Below are 27,330 nucleotides of genomic sequence, written 5' to 3'. Positions count from 1 at the left end.
CGGCATGAAGGAGCAATCCCGCCACGGAGTTGTACTCTACTCATAATAACAATTAAGACAATTCGCAGCCCTAGACACTTCATGCTTCAGCGGCGACTGGGCCACCATCGGGCAGGAAAGCATGATTCAAGAATGAGCGGCAATCTTTAAATCCCGTGAGATGAAATTACTTAGTGAGGAAAGCCACTGGTCGTGCTCTACGGCCTGCAACACCCACACAAGACAGGTCACAATAATTATTTTTCTCCGTTGCAAAGGTAACATGGTCGTTGTGCATTATATTGATTATTGGTCTTTATTCGGTATATCTTGAACAAAGTGAGAGGGTACTTGACATCAAGCACTTCATTACATAATTTAGTTCATGAAGCTTTTTAAGAACTTGGCAACTTCACGACTGTCAAAGTTTGTTAGTAAACTTTGCGCAAAGCGAGCGTCTTTTCCTTGTTATCTTCCCTAGTTGTGCAAAGAATCACTAAATATATAAAATTAGCAGGTAATTTTACGGTAAGACCAATCATTTATTTTCACAATTAAATATTTAAGATGATAACTCACGAATTGATTGTGATCAGCTAATGTAAATATTAAGGCCAGTTGGCACACGTGGATGTCCGTCAGGGCTGCGCGGAGCGCCGCCGCAGTGTTGCCACGCCGTGGCGTCGCGGGGCTCAGGGACGGTGCGAGGCGCGAGCCTGGTCTGGGTCAAAACGTTACTTTTTTTGGCGATAAGCTTGGTACCCTTCAGGGTTAGGTGGGGTTCTCTTAGGTTACTGATATTCTCTAACTATGAAAGCGGCGATAGGTTATTATTTTTACCAATTTTACAGATCTGCTAGACAAATAACTATACAATTAAAAAAAAACAATTTTCAGCGAGCAGTGCTCAGTAAATAGGCTCACGGTGAATGAAGTATCCAGTACTTAATAAACTAGTGATATGATGACAAATTTATCTTCACCAAGACTTTGAACCATCTTTTTTATAATTTCTGCAATAATCAAATAAGGTTGCGACAGAGTGTAAGGCACACCAACCTATAAATAAGAAACTATATACTGCCTGGGAGTTGGGATGGCAGGTTCCTCCCTCCTCCTTTGTTGTATACCTGCAACAATAAACTATCATGCAATCAATCAATCAATCAATCACAAAATTACGTAAATACTTCAATATTTTCACTTGTACACTCCTGCCGGTGTTAAGAGTAGCGGGGAGTGTCGTGCCTGGCAACAGTGTGGCCCGAGTTTGACGGGTCGGCGGCGGCGATCAGCTGGCGAGTGTGTGTTCCCCTGACGCGGCAAGTACACGACGGCACCATGGCCAAGAACAGCCTCAGAGACAAGCTGGAAGGCGATGAACTCGACCTCAGTATGATGAGTCTTACGGAGGTGCCGGTCAAAGAGATAGTAAGTCGAACGAATCCGAGTATAAGATTATTTTGCCATGTTTAGTCAGAGGTTTCTCTTTGGCTTTTCTTTCTCCGGCGGCTGTTGTTAGGATTTTTTTTTTGCCGTGCTTGGCTTCCTTTCTCCGGCGCCTGTTGTTGGCCCACCAGTCATGTAACGTCTCTGGAGTATACGCAGGACCCTTGTATGCTTGGGAAGAGACGTAAGGAACACTGGCCACCTACCAGTTGAGCGTTACAAAATGTGTTGAAAAACTGTATACATATAATGCATTTCCGCCCAGACAAATGTAAACTTAAGATTCACCAAAGTTCACAACCCCATCCATCACACTTACACTTCATAATACACACCTTAAATCTGTGCACACACCAATACCTCGGTTTCCACCTCTCCACTAGCACTCACATAGACCATATCAATGCCACAACCAACCAAACAAACACCGGGGTTCCAGAGGAGGAATCCACATAACTACACTTTACATAAAACACATAGTGTATAACACACTTGTGAGGCCAACACTAGAATACTTCTCCACTGTGAGATCTATACACACACAGAAACATTGATTGGTTAGAGCAAACCAACACCAAGGCGGCTAGATTTATTACAAACACATTACACTCGAACGCCTGGCATCACAACATGGATCAAACAACAGATAAACGTGGAACGTCATCACATACACAGACAAGCACACAGACTTACTGTTATGTATTAGATCACAAAAACTCACATTGACATTGATCCACATATATACTTACATAATGCAAACAGTCAATGTACTCGCAATACACACAACCAAAATTACCAAACATATCGCACAAACACAGATGCACACAAGAACTCGTACTTTCCATGCACCATACGTGACTGGAACAGCCTCCCTCAACAGATTTTAGACTGTGATACAATAGACTCATTCAGAAAACAAATACACACTCACTTGTCACCACAACACACCAACATACACTAAAAATTACACTTAATTCACTTCCCACCCTTGCACACTCAGCTCCCCCATCCCCCCAACAGCCAACCCAATCATGCTTGTTATGCATGTACAGGTGCCCTGCGCATTACTGATCAAGATCAAGATGTGGTGTTTATTGTGAGGCAGTATCTGTATTGATGTATTGTGGAGAGTTATGTCGAATCACCACTCGTGATTGGTTGAGAGATGGGATTCCTAAAAGAAAACAAGTCAGTTTATCATGTATTGTCAAGTGGGGTGTATCGAGATCATTTTGGGGGGAGGGTGAATTGAGACAGTCAATATTGCGAAGTTGTTTGATTCAACATGCTTTTCCTGTTGTGCTCATTAGATATGTCTAGGCTATAACTAAAAACTTTGTATTTACAACTTTTCAGTAGGAAGTTGTTAAAAGCATGTAAAAGCCATTCTCCCTAAAAGTAAGATTTCTTACCCCCGCAACATTTTGTGTTGCAAAACCAATAGTTTTGGTAAATTTGTTCTCCTGAAATTATTTGAGGTTTTAGATGCATTATTTTTTGCATGTTGATTGTTAAATATTTCAGGTTTAATATGAATTAAACAAATAAAATGTCTTTAATATTTTTGTTGTTATAGACAATAATTTTGTCTCAATTCACCCCAACAAAAAAAGGGTGAATTGAGACACATTTTAGCAAATGCTGGCAAACATTTGGCTGGGGCTGCACCCTGGTGGTGGATCCTATCACTGACAACATATGAAAACTATGATACAGAGTTTGAACAAGACAAATTTTTAACTAACTAATCATGCTGCCATTGTTTGAAACCCTTGGACCTAATAGTTCTTGCATCATAAACATCTTAGCCTTACAGCCAAAATGCATCACAGCCTAAACATCTTACGGCCTAACAGTATTACGGGTGAAAATAGTATGGCCTATTGGTCCCAGACTCATTTCAGCGTCATTTACTAGCACATTTATTTGGTATTTAGTTATTTTATTTGATGAGGTGAGGCAACATTTTGTTGGATTTGGTTAGCTTATTTTGTCATTTAGGATTTGAAGGGACATGAATATAAAATTGTTAAGATTCAGAGAACTCTAGTATCTCCTAAACTAGACTCACTACCTAGAGTTAGGTCAAAAAGGCAATTTTCTCATTAATATGACAAAGTTATCAGAATTTAGATAAGTCATACAGGACAGTAGATCTGTAACTTTACATATATACTTACATAACATAAATTTGCCAGCTCTGGACAATCATGGCTTCACATCCTAGGAAAGGACAACAGTGAGGAACTACAGTTGGCATAGATGGTATTAAAATGAGCAGTGAAACATAGCGTGCCTAATGCAGTTTTTTTTCCAGTAGTGAACACTTTTTTTCCGCAGTAGATTTCCTCAAGTAGCAAAATTTGATTCCTTGATTATACATGAGCTTTTTTCCGCACATGACACAGTTGTAGATGAAAAGTGTCACTCTTCCCTTTACCTATACTGGATTTTCTGCAGACAATGCAGTCACTAAAAGTATTTAAATTGTTTATAAACTTGTGCTTGTTCTCCCCCTTCACATGTATCATTACCAAGACCAACTTATTACTGGAAACATTGATAGTAATTTTTTTTTTTTTTTCATTCTCTTTTCCCCTGACAGGCAGCATTGCCAAGAGCCACAAAAATCGACCTCTCCAGCAACCAGCTGACGACCCTGCCACCCACTTTTGCCCAGAACCTAAGCAACATCACCCACCTTGAACTTGGCTCCAACAAAATCAAAGAACTACCACAAAATTTCTTCAAGTTGAGGAACCTGAAGCATCTTGACTTGTACAATAATCAGGTCAGTCAGTATAAGAAGAACATAGGGAAACTGCAAGAGGCCGGGTGGCCTACACAGGGCAGCTCCAGAATCCCCCCCACTACTCACGATGGGTGAGGTGTAGTTACAGGGGTTACAGGTAGAGGCCTGATCCTCGTTATACCGGCGGTACTAGGCACGCACCAGTATATTACAGCATATATGTTGTTTATTAACCCTTTTCATCCGTGACGCAGACGTCGGCGTCATAGTATGGAAAGGATCAAGAGGAAATGGAAGAGGATTAATCCTCTTCTAAGCCTCTCAATCCTCCTCTAAATTCCTCTTCCATTACCTCATAAGAGGTTTAGAAGAGAATTAAGAGGAAATGGAATAGGATTAAGAGGTTTAGAAGAGGACTAACCCTTTCCATACGGTGAAGCCATCGAATGCCGACGTCGGCGTCACCAGAGTGAAAGGGTTAATAGTTGTTATTGTATCTGCTGATGTAATATACTCTTTACAGGTTATGGTAATTAATACCAACAATCAGTATTCAGTGAAATTTAACAGTTACATCAATAAATCTTCAAAGATCACAAGTTTTATCCACTCTTGCATAAAAAAGAAAAACTTGCTTTCTCAGAGGTTAGTTCTAGGCAGAAAAGTTTTCACCAGTGTCTTATAAGTTCCAGTCTTCAACTATAGCAACTACAGCTCATGTTTTACTGCTGCTGACAGATTCTCAATTAATTACAGATTTTTTTGTCATGTCATGCTTATCCACATTAGACTATATAATCTTTGTATGATTTATGCTGAATTGGCATTCTGCTGTATTTGATTCTTCGTTTGTTTTCGTGGTTCCTGTAATTGTTCAAAGCCATATAATGTATGTTTACACAGCAGAAATAGTTGCTTCATTTACTTCATGTTCATTTATTCAAGTATAGCTTTTGTATGAAGAAATGCTTTTTCACAGCTGACAGACCTGCCGTTGACCTTCTGTCAACTGCCAAGCCTGAAGTGGCTGGACCTGAAGGGCAACCCACTCAATCCCAATCTCAGGAAGGTTGCTGGTGACTGCCTCAACCAGAAAGAGTGTGAGGCAGCTGCCAGGAACGTAATTGCCCATCTGAAGAAGCTACAGATTCAAATGGAAACAGAAAAACAGGAGAAGCTAAAAAAGGAGAAAGGTTAGTTGAGTGCAAGGCCATCCCCATTCTCAGTTATTAAAAGTAGTTACACTTAGTTTTGTATGTGCCTGGAACACCTTTAGCCAGCATCACACTGTGCCAGAATTGACAAGTTACAAGCTTGGGCTGTGAGCTGCTGCCAGGGAGAAAATTTGCAGGCTCCTCATACTTTGACAAGTGGTAAACAGTAAGCAACTTCAGATCCACTGCACTCCTTTGTTTCACTATGATGATTAACTTACTAAATTACTTTGCCCTTCTGGTTTTACTGTCAAATTATGCATCAGCACTAAATTTGACTTCCAACCATTGAATTAAGTGATAGCCATTGTTGGGTTCATCAGCCATCACAGAACTCCAAGACTGTAAATATAAACATCCTGGCCATCCTCCCATAAGCACTACCCAGGTAGTGTAAAGATTGATATCACTATTAAACATTATACATATAATGTCTGTAAAACTAGAAAATAAACTAATATATGAGTTCATAAGGTTAATACATATTGTGAGGTAACAGAAAGAGATAGTGACTGCACAGTTACTGCCTGTGAAACCCACATGAGAAGCTGATTGAAGGTGAAACCCAACCAAAGACTGTTGTTTTGCAAGGTGTTCAGAGTATTAATTTACAAGTCAACGAGAAGAGTGATAGAGGAATGAGGTTACTGAGGCAGCAAGCTCTCAATAAATCAAGCTCTAGTTAGATCTAATACAGAGAATATACTTCTAAGCTCATATTTTGAATGGAAAGATTGAGAGTTGTCTATTCACTGGCAAATATGGTATTAGAGTGAATTATTTCAGTTCTCTGCAGTTGCAAAAACATGGAAAGTGAGTTGAAGGATAAAAGCCATCCAGAAAAAGAAACTGGATAAAATTAAAGTGATTGCAGGTTTGTGACTGTCATTTCTGACATATACAATTGAGACATAGGTATGTGAGCATTGATATGAGCTTCTTGAACGATTCTTATCACAGTCAAGTCTCTTTTATCCGAAAATCATGGGACTTTAAAAGTGCCATTAAATCATTTTTGGGGGATGAATGCTAATCTAGAAAATACAAGGGAAAACAGATTAGTAAACGATCTGACAAAAATTCCTCAGCAGCATCTGTGTCAGCCAAATTTTTTTCACCACACATCTAGTTTCCTGATGCCATGTCTCTTTTTAAACTTTTGGAGCCAACCAATAGAGAATTCACATGGCTCTTTCAGTTCAGTGAGTTTAATGAAATGGTTAGCCTTTTCTTTCGGCACATTTGGTAAGAAACCACTCTTTTTAAAACTTTGTCCAGCTCTTGAAACTTTTCTTCCTTTAGTGTACATTGCTTTTCCATAGTCTGTGAAACATCAAAATTAACCATGAAACTGAAAAGTTTGTCTTTTTGTTTTCACGTGTCGTACAGCATGATAGACCCGACATTGTAATCCTTCATTAACACACATCTGCTTACACCACTTTCTAGCTTCTTACATACGTATTTCTATTTTCTGTTTTGGAGTAGGCACAACTCTTTTTCTCTTAGCACTTCCACCAACTGGGTTACCTTTAAGAGGGGCGGGGAGTTGGTGGCAACTGGCGCCTGCTCTGGTGGAACATCCGTAAACAAATGCTAGTGGCGCGAGGTTCAGATTTCAGATAAATTTCTGATTTCTTCGGCTAAATGAAATTAGAGAGTTTTCATTAAACTTATGGTTATTCAAATAATTTGGTTAAGAGAATCTCAAATAAAAGAGACTTGACTGTACATGGACAATATAGTAAAAATAATGAGACTGGGTTGGAAGCTTGGAATGAGGAAGGAATGAGTTGTGGAATGGCAGAGACAGTTAAACCTAAATCCCTGAAGTGGTGGTTGCTGGAAGGGAATAGTGAAGGGTGAATTGACACAAGGGTACTAAGAAGCAAGGCAAGTCATGGGGATGCAAGACAATGATATTTTTAATTTGTAAGGAAAGGTTTTAAGTAGTATTTTAGAAAGTGGAGGTGAAATACATGAAATATGGATGTAATAGAGCCAAGGCCTAGTATCTGGATACGGAGCATGTCCAGATACAGGAAATCTGAATACAGCAGGGATTACTGTATACATTTATTTATTTATTTTATATTATTTTATTTTATTTTTATTTTTTCCTAGAACTTCAAAAATATCCAGCCACACAGCACCAGTTCTGCTAACCAAAATTGGCCCATTAGATACTCAGATTAATTGCTGAAACTTATGGCAAGCTCAGCATCTCACCCATTTAAAAAACTTGCCATTTCTGTCCCAATGTCTTAAGTGTCACTGGATCAGTACAGCCAGTATTGTTCAACGTTAGTGTCCCAAAATTTGAGCAAATTGGAGGCCATGGAGACATGTGTCACTCAGTAGTTCACTCTTGGGTCAGTTGACTGTAGGAGCATTAGGGCTGGATGCCAGCCATCACAAATGGGTTAATTTTGTAAGTGGGAATACCAGGTAACAATGATTTTTTACTGAAAAAAAAATAGCATCTGTATGGGTGTGAGAGAAACATACTAATGTACACCCCATGCTGTTTTGTTACCTTCATGTTCATTCCATATTTAGCTGTTTCTCAGCCACTCATAGCTTCATTAGCCGAAGTGGACGGGTTAAAGTTTGAGAATAGGTTCAGGACATTTCATCCCTTAGATTTTGAATCATCAACCTATAATTTCAAGGAACTTGCATTTTCTTGCTCTTTAAGGATTTAATGATATTTTAAGAAGCAATAATAAAAATAATAAAATAATAAAAAGCATGTATCTTTGCCATCAGCAAGGAGGTTATGTTTTTGTGCAGTTTGTCTGCCTTTTAGCAGGATTATGCAAAAACTATTATTCCTTCATCAAACTTTGTGAAAAGATGCAGCATGAGCTAAAAAAGAAGACATTGAATTTGGGGAAGCATCAAATAAGAGCCAACTGATTGAGTGTGAATAAAGTCTTAAGGTAACTTTTAAAGTGAATGGCTTAGGATGGCCATATGGAAGAAGCCACCAATGATTTGAGGTCAGACCATGAGTTCTTCCACAGGGTATTGTAAGCTGTTGAAAGGTGGTCTACCCAGACCATGAGTGCTTCAAGTTGGTGTACATAGGGCAGACTAGGAGATGGTCCAACCTAGATCATGAGGTGGTCCAGCCCCCTGATAGAAACTAACTCTGTAGTATGCATTATACGTTTCATAATAATACTGTTATTTGATAAACAGAAAAGGCAGAAGCCCGTGCTCGTGCTGAAGAAGTGAAACAAGCTAAGAAAAGAGCTGAAAAGAAAGCAGCAAAGGAGAAGAGGAAGGCAGAGGTGCGTGCTCAACTAGAGTCTCAGAAGGCAAAGGCTAATGGAATGGCAAACACAGATAAACAATACAGTGCAGTCCCCAAACCAACGAAGCCTCAGCTCACACAGAAGAAGGTTGTGAATAAAGGTGGGTAACGTTTGGTTAGATCAGTAAATAGTACAATAAGAATTTACCAGCAGGGAAAGCAAACTCTGTGCAATGATTTTTCTTAACTGGTCATTACTCTGCTTACTTTAAATAGAAGAGATATGCAGTAAAGGAATGCAAGGAACAAAATAGATCAGCCTTGAATAGGAAGTTTCTTTGCTAACTTAAGTACTTTCAGTAATGGAAATATACTTTTTTTTTTCTGCATATTTATTTAGTTGTATTTACCCCACTGTGATATGTACAGGATATTAACCCGGTAGCAGCGACGGGCCAAATTTGTGGCTTTACCGTGTACCAGCGATGGGCCAAATTTTTGCCATGGTATAAACCACCCAAAATAGATGATGTATAAACTGATCACAAATGCGTTGATATATATGTTATGAAATGGTTTGCGTGAGTGATGATTTCTTCTCATTAATTCGCTTTGAGGAGCCTTTAAGAAACATGACCCCCGCAGTTACCAGGTTAACTATGACTTTAGGGTCCAATCTGCTTGTTTTGATCAGTCAGGCTTAGTTTTCAGTTCATTTTAGGTTTCCATGGTTCAGTGCATCTACTTGAAAAACTATATTTTGTGAAATCCTTCAAGCACCTTGCCTTTTTTCAGTTTCTCATATCCTCTTGTTGCTACCTCATTGCATGCAAACAGATCTTTTCTATCAGTTTTGCCTACTTTCATCACTACCCTGAATATTATATATATATATATATATATATATATATATATATATATATATATATATATATATATATATATATATATATATATATATATATATATATATATATATATATATATATATATATATATATATATATATATATATATATATATATTTTTTTTTTTTTTTTTTTTTTAGAAGGGCAGCCCCAATATTTCCAATCTCGTTTTCACCGCCCTAGTATAGATTGAAAAAACTGCCTGGCCGCGTCGGCAGTAGAAACGCGGCGTTTTCACCGCTAGTATAGAATGGGCCATACACCAGATCTCTCAGACTAGGGACCGTCTTTGTTGTTCCTCTTTGTATTCTCTCAGTCTTATTTTTGTCTATATGTGGAGGTGTTCTGCCATGGCCATCCCCTCATAGAAGATTTGATGAGCAGTTTTTAAAAAAAAGTAACATAATCAAGCATTTTTGCAGATTTATTCTCATTTTGGCACTAATATATTGATTTTTTCAGGTGGTTGGTCACTGCTGGGATGGATAAACTTATTGCTGTTCTTCTGTCTGCTTGGGGCAGGAGGAACATGCCTTTATGTATACACCGATGGTGATCTCTCTCCATCGGGTGTCTCTGCTGCCTTGCCCCGCATTGTTGACAATGCCAATATTCTGGCAAATCTTACACTTGAAGCATTAAAGCCAGAAAACCTACAGCAAACAGCACAAAGTGTCAGCACAACCATAACTGAGACAGCGTCCTATCTCTGGGCAGAGTTGCAGGAACACACAACAGATTTGAATATTTACATAGAACCTGCAGTAGAGGCAGTGTCAGCAGCATGGGCGTGGTTACGAGAACACATAATTTGGAGCTACAACTGGATTGTTGACAATGTTGATTGGAACTCCATTGTACAGGCCATCAGGGAAACTATGTTGTTCTTTTATGAGCAGTGGCTGGTCATCTGTGAAGAGTTGAGTAGGAACAAGACACTGATGTCTTTTGTTGAAGCCATCAAGCCATATTACGAGCTTGTGATGGAGCGTCTTGCTACTTTGTGGGGCTTTGTGTGGGAGCAGGTGGTCATTGCTGTGACCTATATTCAGGAGCAATGCCCAGGTGTCCTTGAGTCTGTTAAGGATCATGCTGCTGCTGTGAAACAGTCTATTGAGGGACTTGTTAAGTAATTCTACAGTTTTACTTTTGTATGGATGTATAAATCCCATAATTTCTTTTTATTTTATTTATTTTTTGTTTGGATGTATAAATTCCATAATTTCTGAATTATAAACTTACAGTATTTGAAGTGAAGGTGCTTCAAAGTATTAATGCAATAATACTTTATTTATGTAATATTCAGTGTGTTAGTGACTTACTGTTTCCATATACAAGCAGTATATGTCAAACAGTATGAGAAATAAGGAAATTGTTTTCATTCTCAGATTAATAAAAATATTAAATTTTTTCTCTAATTCCTATCACTGGAGCACTTAATATGTTGCATGATCCAGAGCAGGGTTTCTCAACTTTTTAATGACTGTGGACCCTCCAATCCAGCTTGACTTTTCATGCCTCCCCTGAGCCGCTGCATTTTGGGAAGTAGGTATAGTAATGGCGAGTTTGGATAGGACTATGAACTTGAAAATCCTACTCATGTTGTATATCAATGGACTTCAGAATCTGGATGAATATTTTCATTAAAAAATATCACTAATCATCAAGATCATGCAAGTATTCCCAATAATATTCACAAAGTAGGAATTAAAGCATACCAGTCTGACATAAAATTTGCTCTGTAACCCCCTATGCCCCCTCCCCTCTTCTATTTTTGTCCTGTGTCCTCTGAATAACTCATGGATGCCAGGGGGGCCATATGGCCTATGTTGAAAAACACTGATTTTAGAAGTTATTAAAAAGGATATAATAAATACATTGGCGATTGGTGGGTGGATGAGAGTGCGTTTATTAATAAACAGTAAATTTGGCTATGGCAACTGTGAGGTAGAAAATTTACATTTTATGCAGACAAACGGAACCTGCAAAAGAAAAATGAGGGGTGGGACTGATAGGTCAGACTAAGTAATATGGGAAGGTGGAGGTGATACATACATCTGGGAGGCGGTGGCTGAGTGGTTAGCGTGCAGGCCCCGCATTCGCCGCGTTGTGGATGATGCGGGATCGAATCCGCCGCTATCACCTGGGATTTTTCAGTCATCGCCGAGTGGCCGAAGACTACCCACATGTCCTGAAGACCACCCATCATCCCGGACTCTAGAAGCTGTGCAAGTGATATCAAGAATGAGTTCCGGGGGGGGACAGCATGAGCCAAGAATAATGGCGCCACTGTAAACAATTGCCTGCGCCATGACGGGCGCATATATATATATATATATATATATATATATATATATATATATATATATATATATAAAATAGTGTGTGTATGTAAACCTTGGCTGCTTATTGTCGTCACTTGCATGATGTAGGTGAGCGCCAGCAGCAGGACACAAATCAGCACGTATTAATGGGCCCTAGACAGCCATGATAGAGTCAGCGGGTCCGTGACGCGACGCCGGGAACCAGAAATAACCACCAAGGAGCGTGTGAGTGAGTGTGTCGCTGCACTGCTTTGCTCGGGCGCCGGACAGTGTCGAGCAGGCTCTTGGGTGTGAGGTATGGGTTGCTGCCTAAGTGCAGTTTCCCATCCATGATCTTAAAAATAATCTACTTATAATCCGCGCGTCTTACATTACAGCGAGCCATCAATGTTTTGGAAACATTCCTGGAAATCCGCGGAAAGAAAAAAAGTCAAAGATCCATCAGTTTTGTTTTTATAGGCGGAACACGGTTCGTTCTCGTGTCCGGCGGGCGGCATTCCTATAGCACGTGTGTGGCGGTGGAGAGACGCGAAGGCCGCCAGACGTGCCCGAAAAGCTGTGGTCATGACAGTTGTGAAGCGTCTTCTTAAGGGTACGTTACGCTAGCGGGCACTCAGAGTCTAGAATATAAACAGCTCGAGTGGAGGCAGATCGATTTCCTGCCCGGCCTGTTGCTCACTCGATCATTCCTTGTTCAGCCTTGAGTTGCGGGTTTAAACAAACTTATTTCGGAGAACGAAATGTATGAAGTCGGATTACATTAAGCATTAGGAAGAACAGTTGTGGTGGTCATTGCTTACAATCCTGTGAGTGCGTGGCGTTACATTAACTGACCCGGCCGAGTGTAAGCCTGCCAATAAGGGAGTGCTCCTCAGAAATCCTTTAGTCACTTTGAATATTTTCAGAGCCTTGGTGCTAGACACGATTTATGAAAGTTTTAGAGACATGGTGTTACATGGCATGATTGACAGGTGACGACATCAATTTTAAAGAGTCGGGGTACAGGTACGCATTATTGTTTTTTATAATATTGTTTTTTCTTCGAAGTTTGTGGGATCGAGGGGCTGCGTTGTCGTTTCTCGAGTCGAGCACATGGACCTGTACATTGTTCCGATGGGCGTGTTACTTGGTCGGCTCTTCAGTGATTTATTTACGAAGAGATAAACTTATAACCAAAACACATTAAAACCGGGTGTATAGTTGGTGCAAATGCGATATAAACTTTGAATGAAATTAGATGGATTTATAAACGGGGAAGGCAGGTGGTGGAGTCTCTCAGGAGTCGCAAAGTGCATTGTGATAGGCCGTTTAGTCTTCTTGTAGCCTAGAGTGCCCTTGCCTTCTCTTTGGGTCCAATATTTAATTCTTTCCCCAATAAAGGAAGTATCGCCTCAACACCAAACCCACGCAACGACGGAAGGGTGCCACAAGGGAACGTCTATATAGGTGGCACTCACAGATTTATTTATCATCCTGGCACCGTGAGAATGCACAAACATATCCTCTCACCCCCTCACTCTTTCCGTACTAACCTCACCCCTCACCCTCGCCAGTGTACAGACATCCTTCCACCATACTAACACGTGCCCTTTTCGTGCTCCCCCTTCCCCTCCCCTTGTCATCACTTCAGGCATCCTCTCACTCTCCCTACCCCAACCCTTCTTTCCGTACTGCCCCCACCCCCACCCCCTCCCCAGCACTTAAAGCATTCTCTCACCCTCTCTACCCCAAGCCTTCTTTCCCTTTCCGTACTGCCCCCTCCCCCTTCGCCATCACTCAAGGATCCCTTATTTCACCTCTTCTCCCTTCACCCTTTTCGCCCTGACTCCCCGCTACACACACACACACACACACACACCAGCACTCAAGCATCATCGCACTCCTTTCACCCTCAACCTTCTTTCGATATTGCCCACCCCACACACACAAACACACACACACCAGCGCACAAACACCCAGCCCCTCCACCCCCACCCTTTCCGTACGCACCAACACCCTCTCATCCCTTCCCCACCCTTTCTTTAGTAGTTCCACCTCTCTTCCTCCTTCCTGCCAGCACACAAACACACCCTCACCCTTCCGCACCGTACTGCCCCTCCTCACCTGTCACTCCATAGGTGTTCTGACGCCAACACCCATTTGCCAACACACGTGTTGCCAACCTTGAGAGTCAGGAAATAGTGTGGCAGTCTCATCTCGTGAAGCTTAAGTACTTTTGTAAAATAAAATTCAATTGCTTGTTGGTCTAGGTCGGTTTTGTCAGATGGCTCCACCCCTCACATCATCTATTCCCGAAGGCCGAAAGGGAGATCAGTCGGATTCTAGTGTGCGTTCTCTTTTTTTTTAGGCTCATGCTACAGAAGAGGGGTCGAACCAGAAGGGTCATGGAACTATCCCTGGAAATGCCAAAAACTCCTACAAAAGCCTATCAAATATTTGCTTGGGCACCGAAATGTTTAAAAATAGGCCTATAACCCCTAAGCCTACGTATAAAGGAACATATATAACGCGACGAAGTATGAATTAAGTGACTGCTGATCTCTACCTTTACCTTTGAGTGTATATGCGTGTGTAGGCTACTCTTAACTACTCTTATCTTTTGGTAGAATTTAATCAAGCTCGTAATGCCCACTGGGTTTTATATATATATTTCCTTGGTGTATAGTTATCACCTCCATGGGAATCCCCGTTTACTCTTTCATTATATTGTGCTTTATCTGCCCACATAGCCTACTGGTAAACCTCGACCTGTTTCTACGTCCGTGTGCGTGAATCTGCCAAGAAAATGAGAATCGTGAAAAGATTGATAAGTATTGATTGATTTAGTAATTTGATACAGTTTTACAGGACATACTAACGTTGATACAGCCTGATCAGTTACACGAAAGCAGAGGAAAAAGAAGAAGAAAAGGTGAAAATTGGTTGTAAGGTTTTTGTTGTGGATGCAGAGAGGAAGGTCGACGCAACAAACAATAATTATTAAAGAAGAAATTGTTAAAATGGTGAGTGAAAATGTTGACGAAGTGAATGATGGATTTCTGAAGAGGTGAAATATAGTATATGTAATGCGTTCAGTGGCAAGATAGTAATCCACGATATAAAAAGAATAAAAAACGACCATTACCATCATCATCACCACCAACCACCACTACAATGTCTTCCTCGTCATCGTCCACCTCTGAAGATGACATCACCGTAATCGAAATGGTAAGTCGTATACAATAGCAGTGATTCACATACTAATAAATGATAATACTAATAAGGCCGGTGCTATTAGTATTGTTAACATCATTCTAATAGCGGCATTTGTCTTGTTAAATAACGTATACCCTGTGCATGTTTGTTTTCCCCCGTCCTTTATTATTTGCTATGAATGTGTAATAACTGCTCTATATTTCCTTGGGTGAATGCCAAGGACGCGTATACTTATAGGTTTTTGTTCAGATGAAAACGAAACAAACTCGCTTTCTGTCGCCAAAGCTCTCATGCCGCACCCCTGCACAATACCACCAAGGATTCATCAATTCCTACAATAGTACATCTTTTCCATCATCGTATTCTCTCATTATATCCTTACCAAGTCTTCCCTATCAAGCCACTCCTGCCTCACTCTTTACGATGTAGGCCAAGGTACAAAGAAACTGCAGACCTTGATGTTAACTGTTCGCCGTCACGCCAACTCGAGAGGTGTTTTTAGACAAGGTATTTTAGGTAGTCTATATGTATTTCTCACAGGGACGAACGAAGCCAAAGGTATGACTGACTTTTTTTTCTTTTTTTTGCTTTAGTTAGAAAGGGAAGAAACAACTGTTGTGCTAGTGTTCAGTATGACATAAATAGTTTAGCAGACAGACAGACAAATAGGTAGGTAGGCAGACCGTCTGGCTGAGCTAACACAGACTGATATGATAATGCTCACGTCTCTCTCTCTCTCTCTCTCTCTCTCTCTCTCTCTCTCTCTCTCTCTCTCTCTCCCTACCTATCTATATCTATCTATCTGTCTATCGGTGTGTGTGTGTGTGTGTGTGTGTGCCATCAAAATCTGAGGTCACCACGCCTCGCTTCACCACCATCTCTTTACGTGCGGGTGGTCACTGACACTGATTGGAATGAAGGAAGTATGAGGGGAGAGTGCTGGGGCGAGAAGGGGGAGGATGGGGACTAGGAAGAGGGGGAGAGCTATAATATGTGACGGAGGAAGGTGCAGGCTTGTATGGTGATACCTGATGTTGGGGAGGTGCCAAAGTTCATAAAAATACCCAGACGTCCCCTGACATGACACAGGTATACACAGAGGATGATCAGGGAGAGGGGTTGGCGAGGGAAGGGGACCGGTTTTGGGGTGGTAGGCAAGGGGGCGGTGGGCAAGGGGAACGGGGAGGAGGTGAGGAACGATGAGCAAGGGGAAAGGGGGATGTGGAGGTAAGGTGTACAGTATTGGAGGGAGGTGAGGCAAGGGGAAAGTGAGGGGAGAGGAGTTGCTTATGGCTTTGAAGACGTTAGTTACTGCGCCTCCATAGTTGTTATTATTGTCATTATTATTATTTATAGTAGTAGTAGTAGTAGAAGTAGTAGTAGTAGTAGTAGTATACCCCGTATCTCCTCTTCCTCTTCCTTCTTACCATCACCATCTATCACTTCAAGATCAACATGTCCCCATTTTCTTTTTTCTCTTCGTTAATTACTTCAGAATACAACAGTCCGTAGTGCCGGGTTTGGGTGATTGACTGATTGATGGTTTAATTATTGTTGCAAAAGTACACAACAACGGAGAATTAAGGGCGAGGAACAGCTTAGCTATCCCAAACCACGTGTCAGCATTTATATTAACTACCTACACGTCTTATCTTTTTTATCTGAGTTAGGCTACTGCGGGGACGGAACACTCATATGGGGAGGGGGGATGAGGAGGGACTATGGGATGGATGATTACCAGCTACAAGTGTGTGTGTGTGTGTGTTTGTGTGTTTGTGTGTGTGTATCTGATAACCGTAACGCCTGATCAGTTATGCCATATTATTGTACCAACGCTTTTGTTAGTCAGCTTCAATAGGACCGTTCGTGTACCGTAAACAGTCAACTCCGATTTTTGGGTTATATTTTCCTCTCTCTCTCTCTCTCTCTCTCTCTCTCTCTCTCTCTCTCTCTCTCTCTCTCTCTCTCTCATGAAAGTAAAGTGGTGCTCTACTGTGGCACTTGTCGAGGCCTCTCAGTAAACCTTCAAATGGCGGTTCTTTTATTTTCTTTCTCTTCTCCGACATGCCGACGAAAATGTCCAATAAAAGTTGTGTTGGTAATTACTGAGAAATAATTAATGGCTTGCCGTGATGTGCTCGTAGCTGTAATAATTAGATTTTGTCAGAACCATATGCGGCTGTACAGTTTGCGAAGACCTTGATTAATTGCTTCCATGAGGACAATTTTCACTTTTGTCATGTATAACGATCGAACTCATTAATTTATCCAAGTATGGCGCAGTCTAAATTATATCGACGTACTCCATCCCATCATCTATAACATATTCACCATAAATACGTGTTTTATTGGCTCCTGTTAATTCAATTTTAATTCTCTTTGATTTCCTTTCTGAATTTGATATTTCCTTTCGAGGCCATGCATTAATTTGAGACAAGCGAATTTTTACGTTTATTAATCTTGACGTAACCCTTATAATGTGTCCAGCAACTCTTTGGGGTCTTTGGGGGAAATAAGAGAGATAGGAGTGTACGTCTGTGTGGCCCGTACGATCTGGTGGTAGGAGGCAGTTACTGTTCATTGACTGTACGTATCCTCAAGGAAGCTTTTATTCTCATACAGCGAACCATATTCCTCTAATAATTATATGAATCCATGTATTTCTTTATCTCAGAATCTTTACGTCATAATTTGAAAATAATTATATTCCCACTTTAAGGGAAAGAGGGCCGGCTTTTGACAGTTCTCTCTTTATTTAAATTTCTCATTTATTTCTCATTTACTTTATTTTCTTTATTTCCTGTTGATCTCGTTTAAGACATACAAGCTTCCTTTACACGTTTATGGGCAAATATAAGCCTGTATAACGTATCTGGGAGCTCGTTTGGGGTGATAAAGGAAAGAGTGAACGCATGCCTGGCTGTTATGGTGGGAGAGGGACCGGTCTTGGTTTACTTTTCGACTTTCCGTTTCTATAACATACAGGTTTCTTATCATATTCAAGGGCAAATATAATTCTGTATAACGTATCTGAGAGTTATATTGGGGCGATAAAGGAGAGAGTGAACTCATGCCTGGCTGTTATGGTGAGAGAGAGCGTTGCGCCGGACACTAAGCGACCATGGACACTCGAGAAGGGTGAAACTGGAATATGGTGAAAATTGTAGGACACCGCGGCCAAGATGTTCAAGAAGCTACGGGAGAAGATCACAGAGGAAGTACAACAGACGTCCCTGCGGCTACCAGTGTCTGTGCAGCAGTCTGTGCAGCAGCTGACTCAGGTATACAGCAGGAGGCACGCCCTGATATCTGCCGTGTGTGTGTGTGTGTGTGTGTGTGTTGCAGCTGTCAGGTGTCTGTGTGCACGAATGTTCCTGGTGTGTGTGTGTGTGTGTGTGTGTGTGTGTGTGTGTTGCAGCTGTCAGGTGTCTGTGTGCACGAATGTTCCTGGTGTGTGTGTGTGTGTGTGTGTGTGTGTGTGTTGCAACTGTCAGGTGTCTGTGTGCACGAATGTTCCAGGTGTGTGCGTGTGTGTGTGTGTTGCAGCTGTCAGGTGTGTGCACGAATGTGCCTGGTGTGTGTGTGTGTGTGTTTGTGTGTACATCTCCATGGGTGTTAGCTGGTTACTGAGTGCATGTATGACTGTGTGTGTGTGTGTGTGTGTGTGTGTGTGTGTGTGTGTGTTGCAGCTACCAAGTGTATACGTTCTCTCTCTCTCTGGCTGCATACAAGTCTACATATATATGTATGTGTGTGTGTGTTCCCTCCTGGTAGTGTGATGTTTTGTTTGTTATTTACATGTGTACCAATTTGTCTCTAAGGGTGGCTCCCTCGTAATTGTGTATGGCTGTTACTGTGTGTGGTCATTTTTTTATGTGTATGGTTGCTCCTGTGCGTAGCTGTTGCCATGGGTGGCGAGGGTGTCAGCAAGTTGTGTATGATTTCTTGTGTTCGGTTGTTGCTCATGGTTGGTGAAATGAAATAATTTGTTCCCTTTTCTGCAGCTGTCTGTGACTGATTCCCAGAATCATGATGAAAATGTCTTGCCACAAGTTCTTTTGATTACTTAATCTAAAACAGAAATAATAAGAATGCCTCATGTAATTGCACCTGAATGTCTCACTCATAATTATAATGTGAAACAACAAGGAAACTGTGTGGAAGACTGTGCACCCTCCCACCACCTCTTGCCCTTACTGTTTTAAATCTGATCAAACATATTTAAGAATTGCAGCTATTATACTAGACGTCTGTGCTTGGATTCATGTTTGCTTACTTTTAGCATTCCCCTTGTAGCATTTTTTATTTTTTCTTAAAAACCCTGTCAAATATTTAACAAATTAACCATGTCTAGCCCCTACCTCATGCATATGTTTGCACCAAAAACACCCCATTGCAATAAACCTAGATTTTTTTTGTGTGTGCTGAAGTATGGTTAATCACATGGAAAGAGAAACTCTTCACATATCATGAAAACAGCACTGGGTCCTCTCACACAAATAAATATTAAATTTGTCTATCACTATTTTGTGAATCACCAAAAACCTTTTGGTTACAGAGTGGCCAGCAGCAACTGCTCTATGTGATATAAAATGAAAACTTTAAATTACACTCTTTATCTCTTCACAAAAATATTTATTCACTTGCTTAGTCACTTTCAAGCACTGGACTTGAAGTTTGTAATTGTCAGACATCATGAACCTTTCAAATCTGAAGCTATGTCTACATGTCTTCAATGTCATAGTCTTGCAGAAAGTGTTGGTTGCATTTTTTTTTTTCCTTTTCTTTTTAATATACACCCATATGTTTATCCCAAAGTCTAGCTTTATTTACTATATTCTTGTTGCATTTTGCAGTTTGTTTTAATTTTATAGATTTAGTATGTCTTTGTAATTGTTTTTAACTTGTCTGGGAAAACTATTTTTTGTTCATTAGTGTTGTAACATCCTTCAGAGCATGGATACTGACTGCCATAGCACATACTTACACACTAAATCTTAATTGTTTTACAGAATTCAACCACCGATCAGTGGCTTGAGACCGTTAAAGAAGGAAGCCAATTAAGTGTAAGACTGTAATGACGATTGTGTTGTGGGTGGCAAGGCTTTGGGTGGTGTATTGTTAGCTTTGGTTGTGGAAATATTACCTAAAGTATAAAGATCTTTGGCCAAGTGATAGATGTATTTTGACAGTTACCAAAGCAAGTTAAGTTTCATTTTGTTGAGATTGATAGAAATGCTCAAAATTTTTTATGTACTGATACTGAAAATTTATATTCCTTGAATAGTACATTATCTTTAAATAAAATTTATACTACCTATATTCTGTGAGAAGCTCTGAAAATCGCTTCCTTGAGTGTTCTGTTTGAGTATATCTATCACAAATTCCAAAGTAATGCTTGATTACTTTTTTTTTCTGACAGCACTGAGAATAATCTCTTACCTTATCACCACATTAGTTACTATGCCTCTTTTTACTGTACACTATTCCTTTGCAGTCTAGGTTGTACTGAATCACATAAATCTTACACCACTCCACATATCCTTCAGCTCTTCTGGAACCAAGAACTGGATAAGGACATATTGCTTGAGGCAGGATATTTGCCATGTACAATAAACTGCATTAAGATTTCCTTAGAATATTTCTTGTGCAAGTACTATGTACTTTATTTCAGCTATTCCTGCCTTAACACATGTTTTGATTATTTCTCCTTCTTTTGCCTTGCTTGTCTGCTTTGTCAGCTTTTGGTGGAGGGTGAAGTTTCTGATTTCTATATTGAAAACTATTCTAAGTTGCAAAGTTTAGTTGCTATTAGTTTGAGTAATTTTGATTCTAAAATTCATGCACATATTGAAAACAAATCATGGAATTTTCTCCAAGAGTAACTGATTTGAAAAACAAATTTTGTAATTTAGTTGATCAACCATCTCAATTTTGAGAAATGCTGATATTAGTGTTGCTCTAAAAATATACTATTTTTAGTATATTTCATTAGTACTACAGATGCTCCTCAACTTAAGATGGGGCTATGTTTAAAACTTCTGATTAACTCACCGTAAGTTGAAAATATCGTGAGTCGAATACAGACATCACACCTAGCTTACTGTACCTAAAGCATACTCAGTACTCAGAACATTTATCAAAGCTACAGTTAACAAGATGATCTTTAACAAAGCCTATTCTATACAGAAATACTGAAAACACTGAAATTCATCAAAAACAAAGTCTATTCTATACTGAAATAATAAAAACATTGAAATTAAAAATTTAAAGCAGGAATCCTACCAAGTACTTATTGCTGTTGCACCATTGTTAAGTAATAACAGTTAGCCAAAGCATCAGAAGTACGGGAGCATCTGTATTCTAATATATAAAAGAATATTCATGTTCATGAAATTACTGAATACGTATACCAGAACATCTAATGTAAATAAGTAAAGGATGTAGTGGAAGTAAATATTTTTATTTTTCTGAATAAGCCAGCTTCATTTTACCTTCAACATGCTAACAGAAGCAGAAGCTGAGAAATACTGTTTTGATTTTAGGCATTGTTATTTATCATATCTGTAATATGTTTACTTAGAGCAAGAGGGTAAATTACTTATAAAATTGCTTCTTTGATTTTAAACTTGATAAACATGCATTGAGACTCATGTTTGTACTCCCTGTATTATGTGAGCAGTTCAAGGTGAGTGGTATAATGTTGCTGGAAAAGCAAGTGATGTGTTGAAATTCAGGGAAGATGAGTCAATATAAAAAATACAAATGGATAACTTTTGTCAGTCAGGAACTTCCTGATATTTTTACTTAAATAAAAAATAGTTATTTAGTATAATATTTACCATTAGTCACTGAGTGTTTTAGATTCAAATAGCCTCAGAGGAATTGTTATCTTCTCTGTAGGAAATTTACTGTAGGAACTGTGCTTATTTAATGAGTTGATAGTGCTGTCTGTGACCCATGTTGACCTCAAACAGCTGTCGCCATTCAGCGGGGCAGCAGCCTCACCAGGGGAACAGAAGAGGGAGTTGGCCCCACCAGCCCCACTGCAAGATGAGGTAAGTAGGAGCATGTTTTGGTAAAATTTGTGAAAGTGTTCTGGTTTTCAGTTAACTGCTTGCTGAAATAACCTTTTTCATATCTTTAAGTGTTTGGCACTATTTTTCTTACAATCTTTTAAACAAAATTACACAAGAAGTGAGTAAACTAAAACACAACATTGCAGCTTTTGGTGGATATTTCGGACATCAGACCAGCAGGTCACAATAAAGATCTCTTCAGCATTGATGAGGACAGCCATGAAGGTTAGTAAGAACATTGTCCTGCAATATGACCTTATGTAAGAGGACTTAGTTATCTTGAACACTGAAAGCATGGTAGCAATGTATGTAATGAGGTGGAGTCTACAAAGAAGTACTTAACTAAATGGTGAGACTATAGTTGTGTCCTGCCTCTGTTACTTCTGAGGCATCCCTGTATGCCCAGGAATCCAGATATATTGTTTGCTTATGCTTTGGCTGCTGCCTGGCCATCTAGGGAGTGCTTGGTGTTGTGATGACCCTACTGCAAGTTAAGTCGAGTCTGCATGGTTTTGAGGGTAGAGCAAGAGAAACCAAATGAATGTGTGCAATAGTTCCCAAAACTACCTTTCTGGATCTGGATCAATAATGCACAGGGCACCTATCCAGGTGCATAACACACATATTTGTGTTTGCTGTTGTACACTCTGACTCACACTGGGCGATGGTATTTGACGTGTGTTGTGTGAGGTGGCTAACAACTGTTTGGATGTTTGTAGTCATATGGTGGCATTGATTTGCTTATTAGAAGTAGTTCCCAGGATGGCAAACCATAATCACCAAACTTATTGAAATGATTAGTGGTCAGCCAGTATGTTTCATACTGTTCACTATGCCAGCCTTTGTGCCACAAATTAAAAATAGTTTTAGTAGATTCACTAATGTATAGATAGAAACCTCCATTGGCGTGGTTAAGCCATTGAAGAGAACAAGCACCAGGTAATAGATATGGTAGGATCTCACTAGTGGCGATTCCGAAGATAATATTTTCAGCAACCACGGCAACTTGAAGTAGATACCAAGTTTTTCCAATAATGTTTGACTTTCACACATTTTCCTCATTTGAACCCCCTGTCACCACTATTTTCTTATATTTAGCTGAAATAATAGGAATTGTTACTGCTTTGACACAAGTAATATATAACTCAGCTTAAAGGAGTTGATAAGGTGTCTGGTGTGATAATTATTCTGAGTCTTTCACATGTTGGCCACTGGTCTGCCAACACCCATGTCCTCATTCCTGTCTCTTATGCAACATATCATCAGACCTGTCAAACCCAACCCATATAGAGCTAAATAAATGAAGTAATAGAATAGTTTCATTTGTGAAAAACGAATGTAAGTCCCATGGTGGCAGCACCAATTAACCCTTTACACATGTATTTCAGTGTCACAAAAAAACTAAAATTCTACTGGAAAGAGATATATGATCAAACACTTGAAATATTCACATTGGCTTTGCAGGCTCACCCAGCAAGTCGGGGTTCCAGCTGGTGGACCTTAGTGATGCTGAGGCCATGACCTCCGGTGAGGCCGGCAGTGGTCATGGAAGCAGCCAGGGTGTGGCTGGGGTGACCTTTGACCCCAGCATGTCTGTCACTGCCAGCCCTGCCCTCAGATCCAGGAGGGACTCAGCTTGCTCCAGTGTCAGTGATGCTAGCGGGTTGTTCCCAATCTATGAGGTTCCTGGAGTGTCTTTCAACATACCTCAGGTAAAGGAATATTTGTTGCATTGCATTGGAGTTGAAATATCTAAGAGAGAGAGGGAGACTGGGAGAGTGAAAGGCCTGGAGGTTGAAAGGTCAGTATGTACAAAACAAGTAGTGATGTCTCTGCTGAGCCTACCCCTTGAAGGGATTTGTAAAAAGGAATGCTAAAAGAGTTATACAGAAATATCTTAATATTGATGCAAGCTTTTTGGTTGTTTTTATAAACTAGTGAATAAATTTTATATTTTGAGATATTTTCAAGTGGCACACACTTTGTCCAAAACATCTTATGCATATAAAATGAAGTGAGAGAACTTTGTGTGTAGTTCATGTTTTATTTATGCAAACCACATTGTAAAAGGCTTTGGAAAATACGAATATGAACAAACGTCCCTAAATATTTCATCCACAAAGACATCCTAACTTAAATTACACCCTGCAGTAAATTTTCTTCTAGTACCTTTGATTGTCTGTGGATGCTGGTTGGATTTTTCAGTGAGAATATCAATAAGAAACATAGATATGTCATCTTCAGTTATAAATAGAACTGTTAAGTGGTTACTAAAGATATAGGTATACCGTACCTGAATAAACAGGAATTGTTATTGATAACCAAATCCCCGGTGTTTCACATTACTCCTCTCAGAAGGTAACTGACAACAACCCCAATGTTCTATTATTCTTATTAGTAACAAGCCATGACCAAGAATTGAAATAGTATAGAAAGCAAAGATAGATTATATTAAATGATGACTAAAGTTTATCTCAAGCACTTCCCACAAGTAACAAAGGAAAGTGTGGAAGAGTGAGTACATTTGAATACATAATACTTTTAAATAATCATTGTAATTCTTGTACTTTGCATTGTTCAAATGCAATAAATGTTGCTTTATATTATTTTGTCTTACAAGAGGTTGCTTTGCAGAGTGACCTTGAGTCCTCAAGTGAGTGGGAGGAGGGTGGGGGCAGTGCAGCTGTGGTGGAACGACTTAGCAAGGACACGGTGTACCAGGCCTACCTCAAGATGCGGCAGCGCTACCACAAGTACAAGGGCCGGTACGCTATGTGGTTGTTCGTGTGTTGGTGTGTTTTATGTTTCCGTTTTGTTGCATGGAGTCTGCTGCTAGCGCTCACACCACGCCTATCATAGTTGCTTCATTTGTATTTTGTTTTTATTTAATAACTTTCTCTTCAGCAGTGTTTTATCCTCTATTCATGTTTGCTGATTTCTACTCCTGTGCACAGTAAGGAAGTGTAAAGAAAAAATAGTTTATGTTGTGGCACTAGTTACTAGTATAGTTGTAATATATATTGCCGAGGTGTTGTGTTGTCCACATCATCAGAGCATTTAAAGTTAGTATATCATTATTACAGACTGCAGAAGGAAATAATGGAAGACTGTTAAGGATTATTATATACTTGTGTAAATGTTTTTTTTATATTCTTTGTCTTTGTTAAATTTAGTGGGTCAACTATTACACAGACAACTTTTCTGATGGCTGAAATGAATTTCTCACCCCTCCACTCATCCATCTGTGACTCACTTTCACACCACTGGTCCTGATGGCTTTGTTAATGTTTTCAATCACTGGTATGTTATTCTTGAAAACCAATATTGACATACATGCAATACAAAAAAAATTACAGCTCTTTCTGGAGGGGAAGGGCCACAAGTGGAAGGGTCAACTTTTGCATAAAACTAGCTTTTACACAAGTATATAGTTATGGTTCATAAATATTTTTGTCCTAATTTTTAGTGGGGCGAAAATTGAGTGTATTTAGCATGCTGCTATGTCATGCATGCCTCTAATTTTAGCAACAGGTGTGATTGAAGACTGTCCCCATCACCTTGATTCTTATTAATTATTAAACTCATTTAGTTCTTTATGAATTTTTAGACAGGTAGACAAGATATCAACTTTCTGGACTAAATATTTCACTCAGATAATATTGCATTGACATAGTGAGGGATTTTCTTAAAAGTTTTATCACTATGTTAAATCTTTTTTCACTTGACCATTTTTAGTGCTAGTTACCAATGTCATACAAGCTTTATTTAATGTAGTCATTGAGTTATTTGTATGTTTTCACAACCTAACATCAAAGCTCTATGACAGGTATGCAGACCTTGCACGTGCTTACAAGGACAAGGAAAAAGAATCAGAGAAACTAAGAGATGTTCTTGCCAAGACACAGGACAAAGCTCTGCGTAAAGTGAGTAAGAAAGAGTAGTGTAAAGTTTTGTGTGTGTTTGTATTTGGTTTTGTTTTTAGTACTTTTTTGCATATTAATGTTTTATGTGAGTGCTCTAAGCAAATAACTGAGATTTGCCTCTCATATTGTGATTATGTACCTCTATATGACTGCTCAGTACTTATCTGCATCACATTTAGTATCCCTATATAACAATGGCTCAGTCAGTAGTCTTTCAAGGGGACTTTAAATATTAATCATTCACAGTTGTCACTTTTAATACTATTGTGTACACTTTATGTCTATTGTTTCATGTTTGTTTTAGTATGCCTTTGGGAGCCTCTCAGACCCCTAATTAGTGTTCTTAACCAGTTCATATTATATTGTTTTCTGTCCTTTTCTTCTAGTCATTTAAATTTCTTACATTGAAACAGGTGATCCTTCAAAATGGCAGATAACCCTTGAAAGGAATTATATATGATGGGAGGATTTATGAACTCATTAAGCTATGATTATCTATGTTTTATTGTAAGTTCCTGCATGGGCCATCAAAGTATTGTAAGACTTGTGTGTGACAAGTTGTCACAGGCGTTGAGTGCTTGTCTCATTTTAGTATTTTAAAGGTTGAAATAGTGATTGATTAATTTTGTAGATGACTAGATTACTAACTGCATGTTACTTGAATAGGTGAGTGAGTTGAAGGAGCAATGTTCCTTAGAACAGCAGGCAAAGGCACATTTGGAGGAAGAGCTTCGCAGTGATCTGGAGGAGAAGGATCATAAGATTGCTGCCCTGCTCACAAAGGTACAGACCCTCTAGAAACAAAAATGGTGATAGCTAATTCAGTGGTTTAGATCATTTATGTCCATATTTGTTTGTTTGTATGTTTATTCTCTATTTGTTTCATTCATTTATTTAATTATGTTTTTGTTTTGTTTATTTATTTTTATTTGTCAAAATATATATATATATCATTCACTCATTCAAAATTCCAGATCTTTCACTATTTTAGAATCACAAAGATTGAGTATGCCTGAAAGCAATGAGTTGCTACTCTCCAGTGTCTTGTCTGCCCACAGGTTTTAGCTGGGATAGGTAATGGGTGGATGAATGGTTGTCTACTAAATTATTTTTTTTATTTGCATTCCATAAAATTCCCTACACAGTGATAGGCCAAAATCTTTGCAATTCAGTTCTCTTAAGTAAAAAGAAGAGACAAACTTGACAGAGTTGATTAGAGAACAAACACTGTTGTTCTTACATTAATTA

At 39.4% G+C, this 27,330-nt stretch overlaps 2 protein-coding genes across 19 annotated transcripts in view; both read left to right on the top strand.

The window, feature by feature from the left end:
- Nucleotides 1-1,216: 1,216 nt before the first annotated feature.
- Nucleotides 1,217-10,971, top strand: LOC127007345 (leucine-rich repeat-containing protein 59-like). The gene is made up of 5 exons (XM_050878199.1): nucleotides 1,217-1,410; nucleotides 4,034-4,219; nucleotides 5,160-5,373; nucleotides 8,599-8,814; nucleotides 10,024-10,971. Exons 1-5 carry the CDS (start codon nucleotides 1,321-1,323, stop codon nucleotides 10,692-10,694), a joined length of 1,377 nt encoding a protein of 458 aa, XP_050734156.1. The 5' UTR covers nucleotides 1,217-1,320; the 3' UTR covers nucleotides 10,695-10,971.
- Nucleotides 10,972-14,931: 3,960 nt separating this feature from the next.
- The window catches only part of LOC127007344 (CAP-Gly domain-containing linker protein 1-like), a 62,599-nt gene continuing 50,200 nt past the window's right edge, over nucleotides 14,932-27,330 (top strand). For 11 of the 18 annotated variants that reach the window (XR_007760186.1, XM_050878188.1, XM_050878194.1 and 8 more), the window contains exons 1-8: nucleotides 18,700-18,825; nucleotides 20,093-20,146; nucleotides 22,058-22,138; nucleotides 22,306-22,384; nucleotides 23,624-23,871; nucleotides 24,794-24,951; nucleotides 25,986-26,082; nucleotides 26,749-26,865. Coding sequence is in view for 17 of the 18 variants with exons in the window: in XM_050878188.1 (XP_050734145.1) it covers nucleotides 18,715-18,825; nucleotides 20,093-20,146; nucleotides 22,058-22,138; nucleotides 22,306-22,384; nucleotides 23,624-23,871; nucleotides 24,794-24,951; nucleotides 25,986-26,082; nucleotides 26,749-26,865 (945 nt within the window). In the remaining variant the exon portion in view is untranslated. Of the gene's footprint in view, nucleotides 15,093-18,145; nucleotides 18,362-18,699; nucleotides 18,826-20,092; nucleotides 20,147-22,057; nucleotides 22,139-22,305; nucleotides 22,385-23,623; nucleotides 23,872-24,793; nucleotides 24,952-25,985; nucleotides 26,083-26,748; nucleotides 26,866-27,330 lie in introns of those variants that run through there. The other 7 variants (XM_050878181.1, XM_050878198.1, XM_050878183.1 and 4 more) reach the window with 7 other exon arrangements.

Source organism: Eriocheir sinensis, chromosome 35, assembly GCF_024679095.1.
Source record: "Eriocheir sinensis breed Jianghai 21 chromosome 35, ASM2467909v1, whole genome shotgun sequence".
NCBI lineage: Eukaryota > Metazoa > Arthropoda > Malacostraca > Decapoda > Varunidae > Eriocheir > Eriocheir sinensis.
The sequence above is the reverse complement of the archived record's forward strand: the minus strand, read 5'-3'. Positions and strand labels throughout refer to the sequence as shown.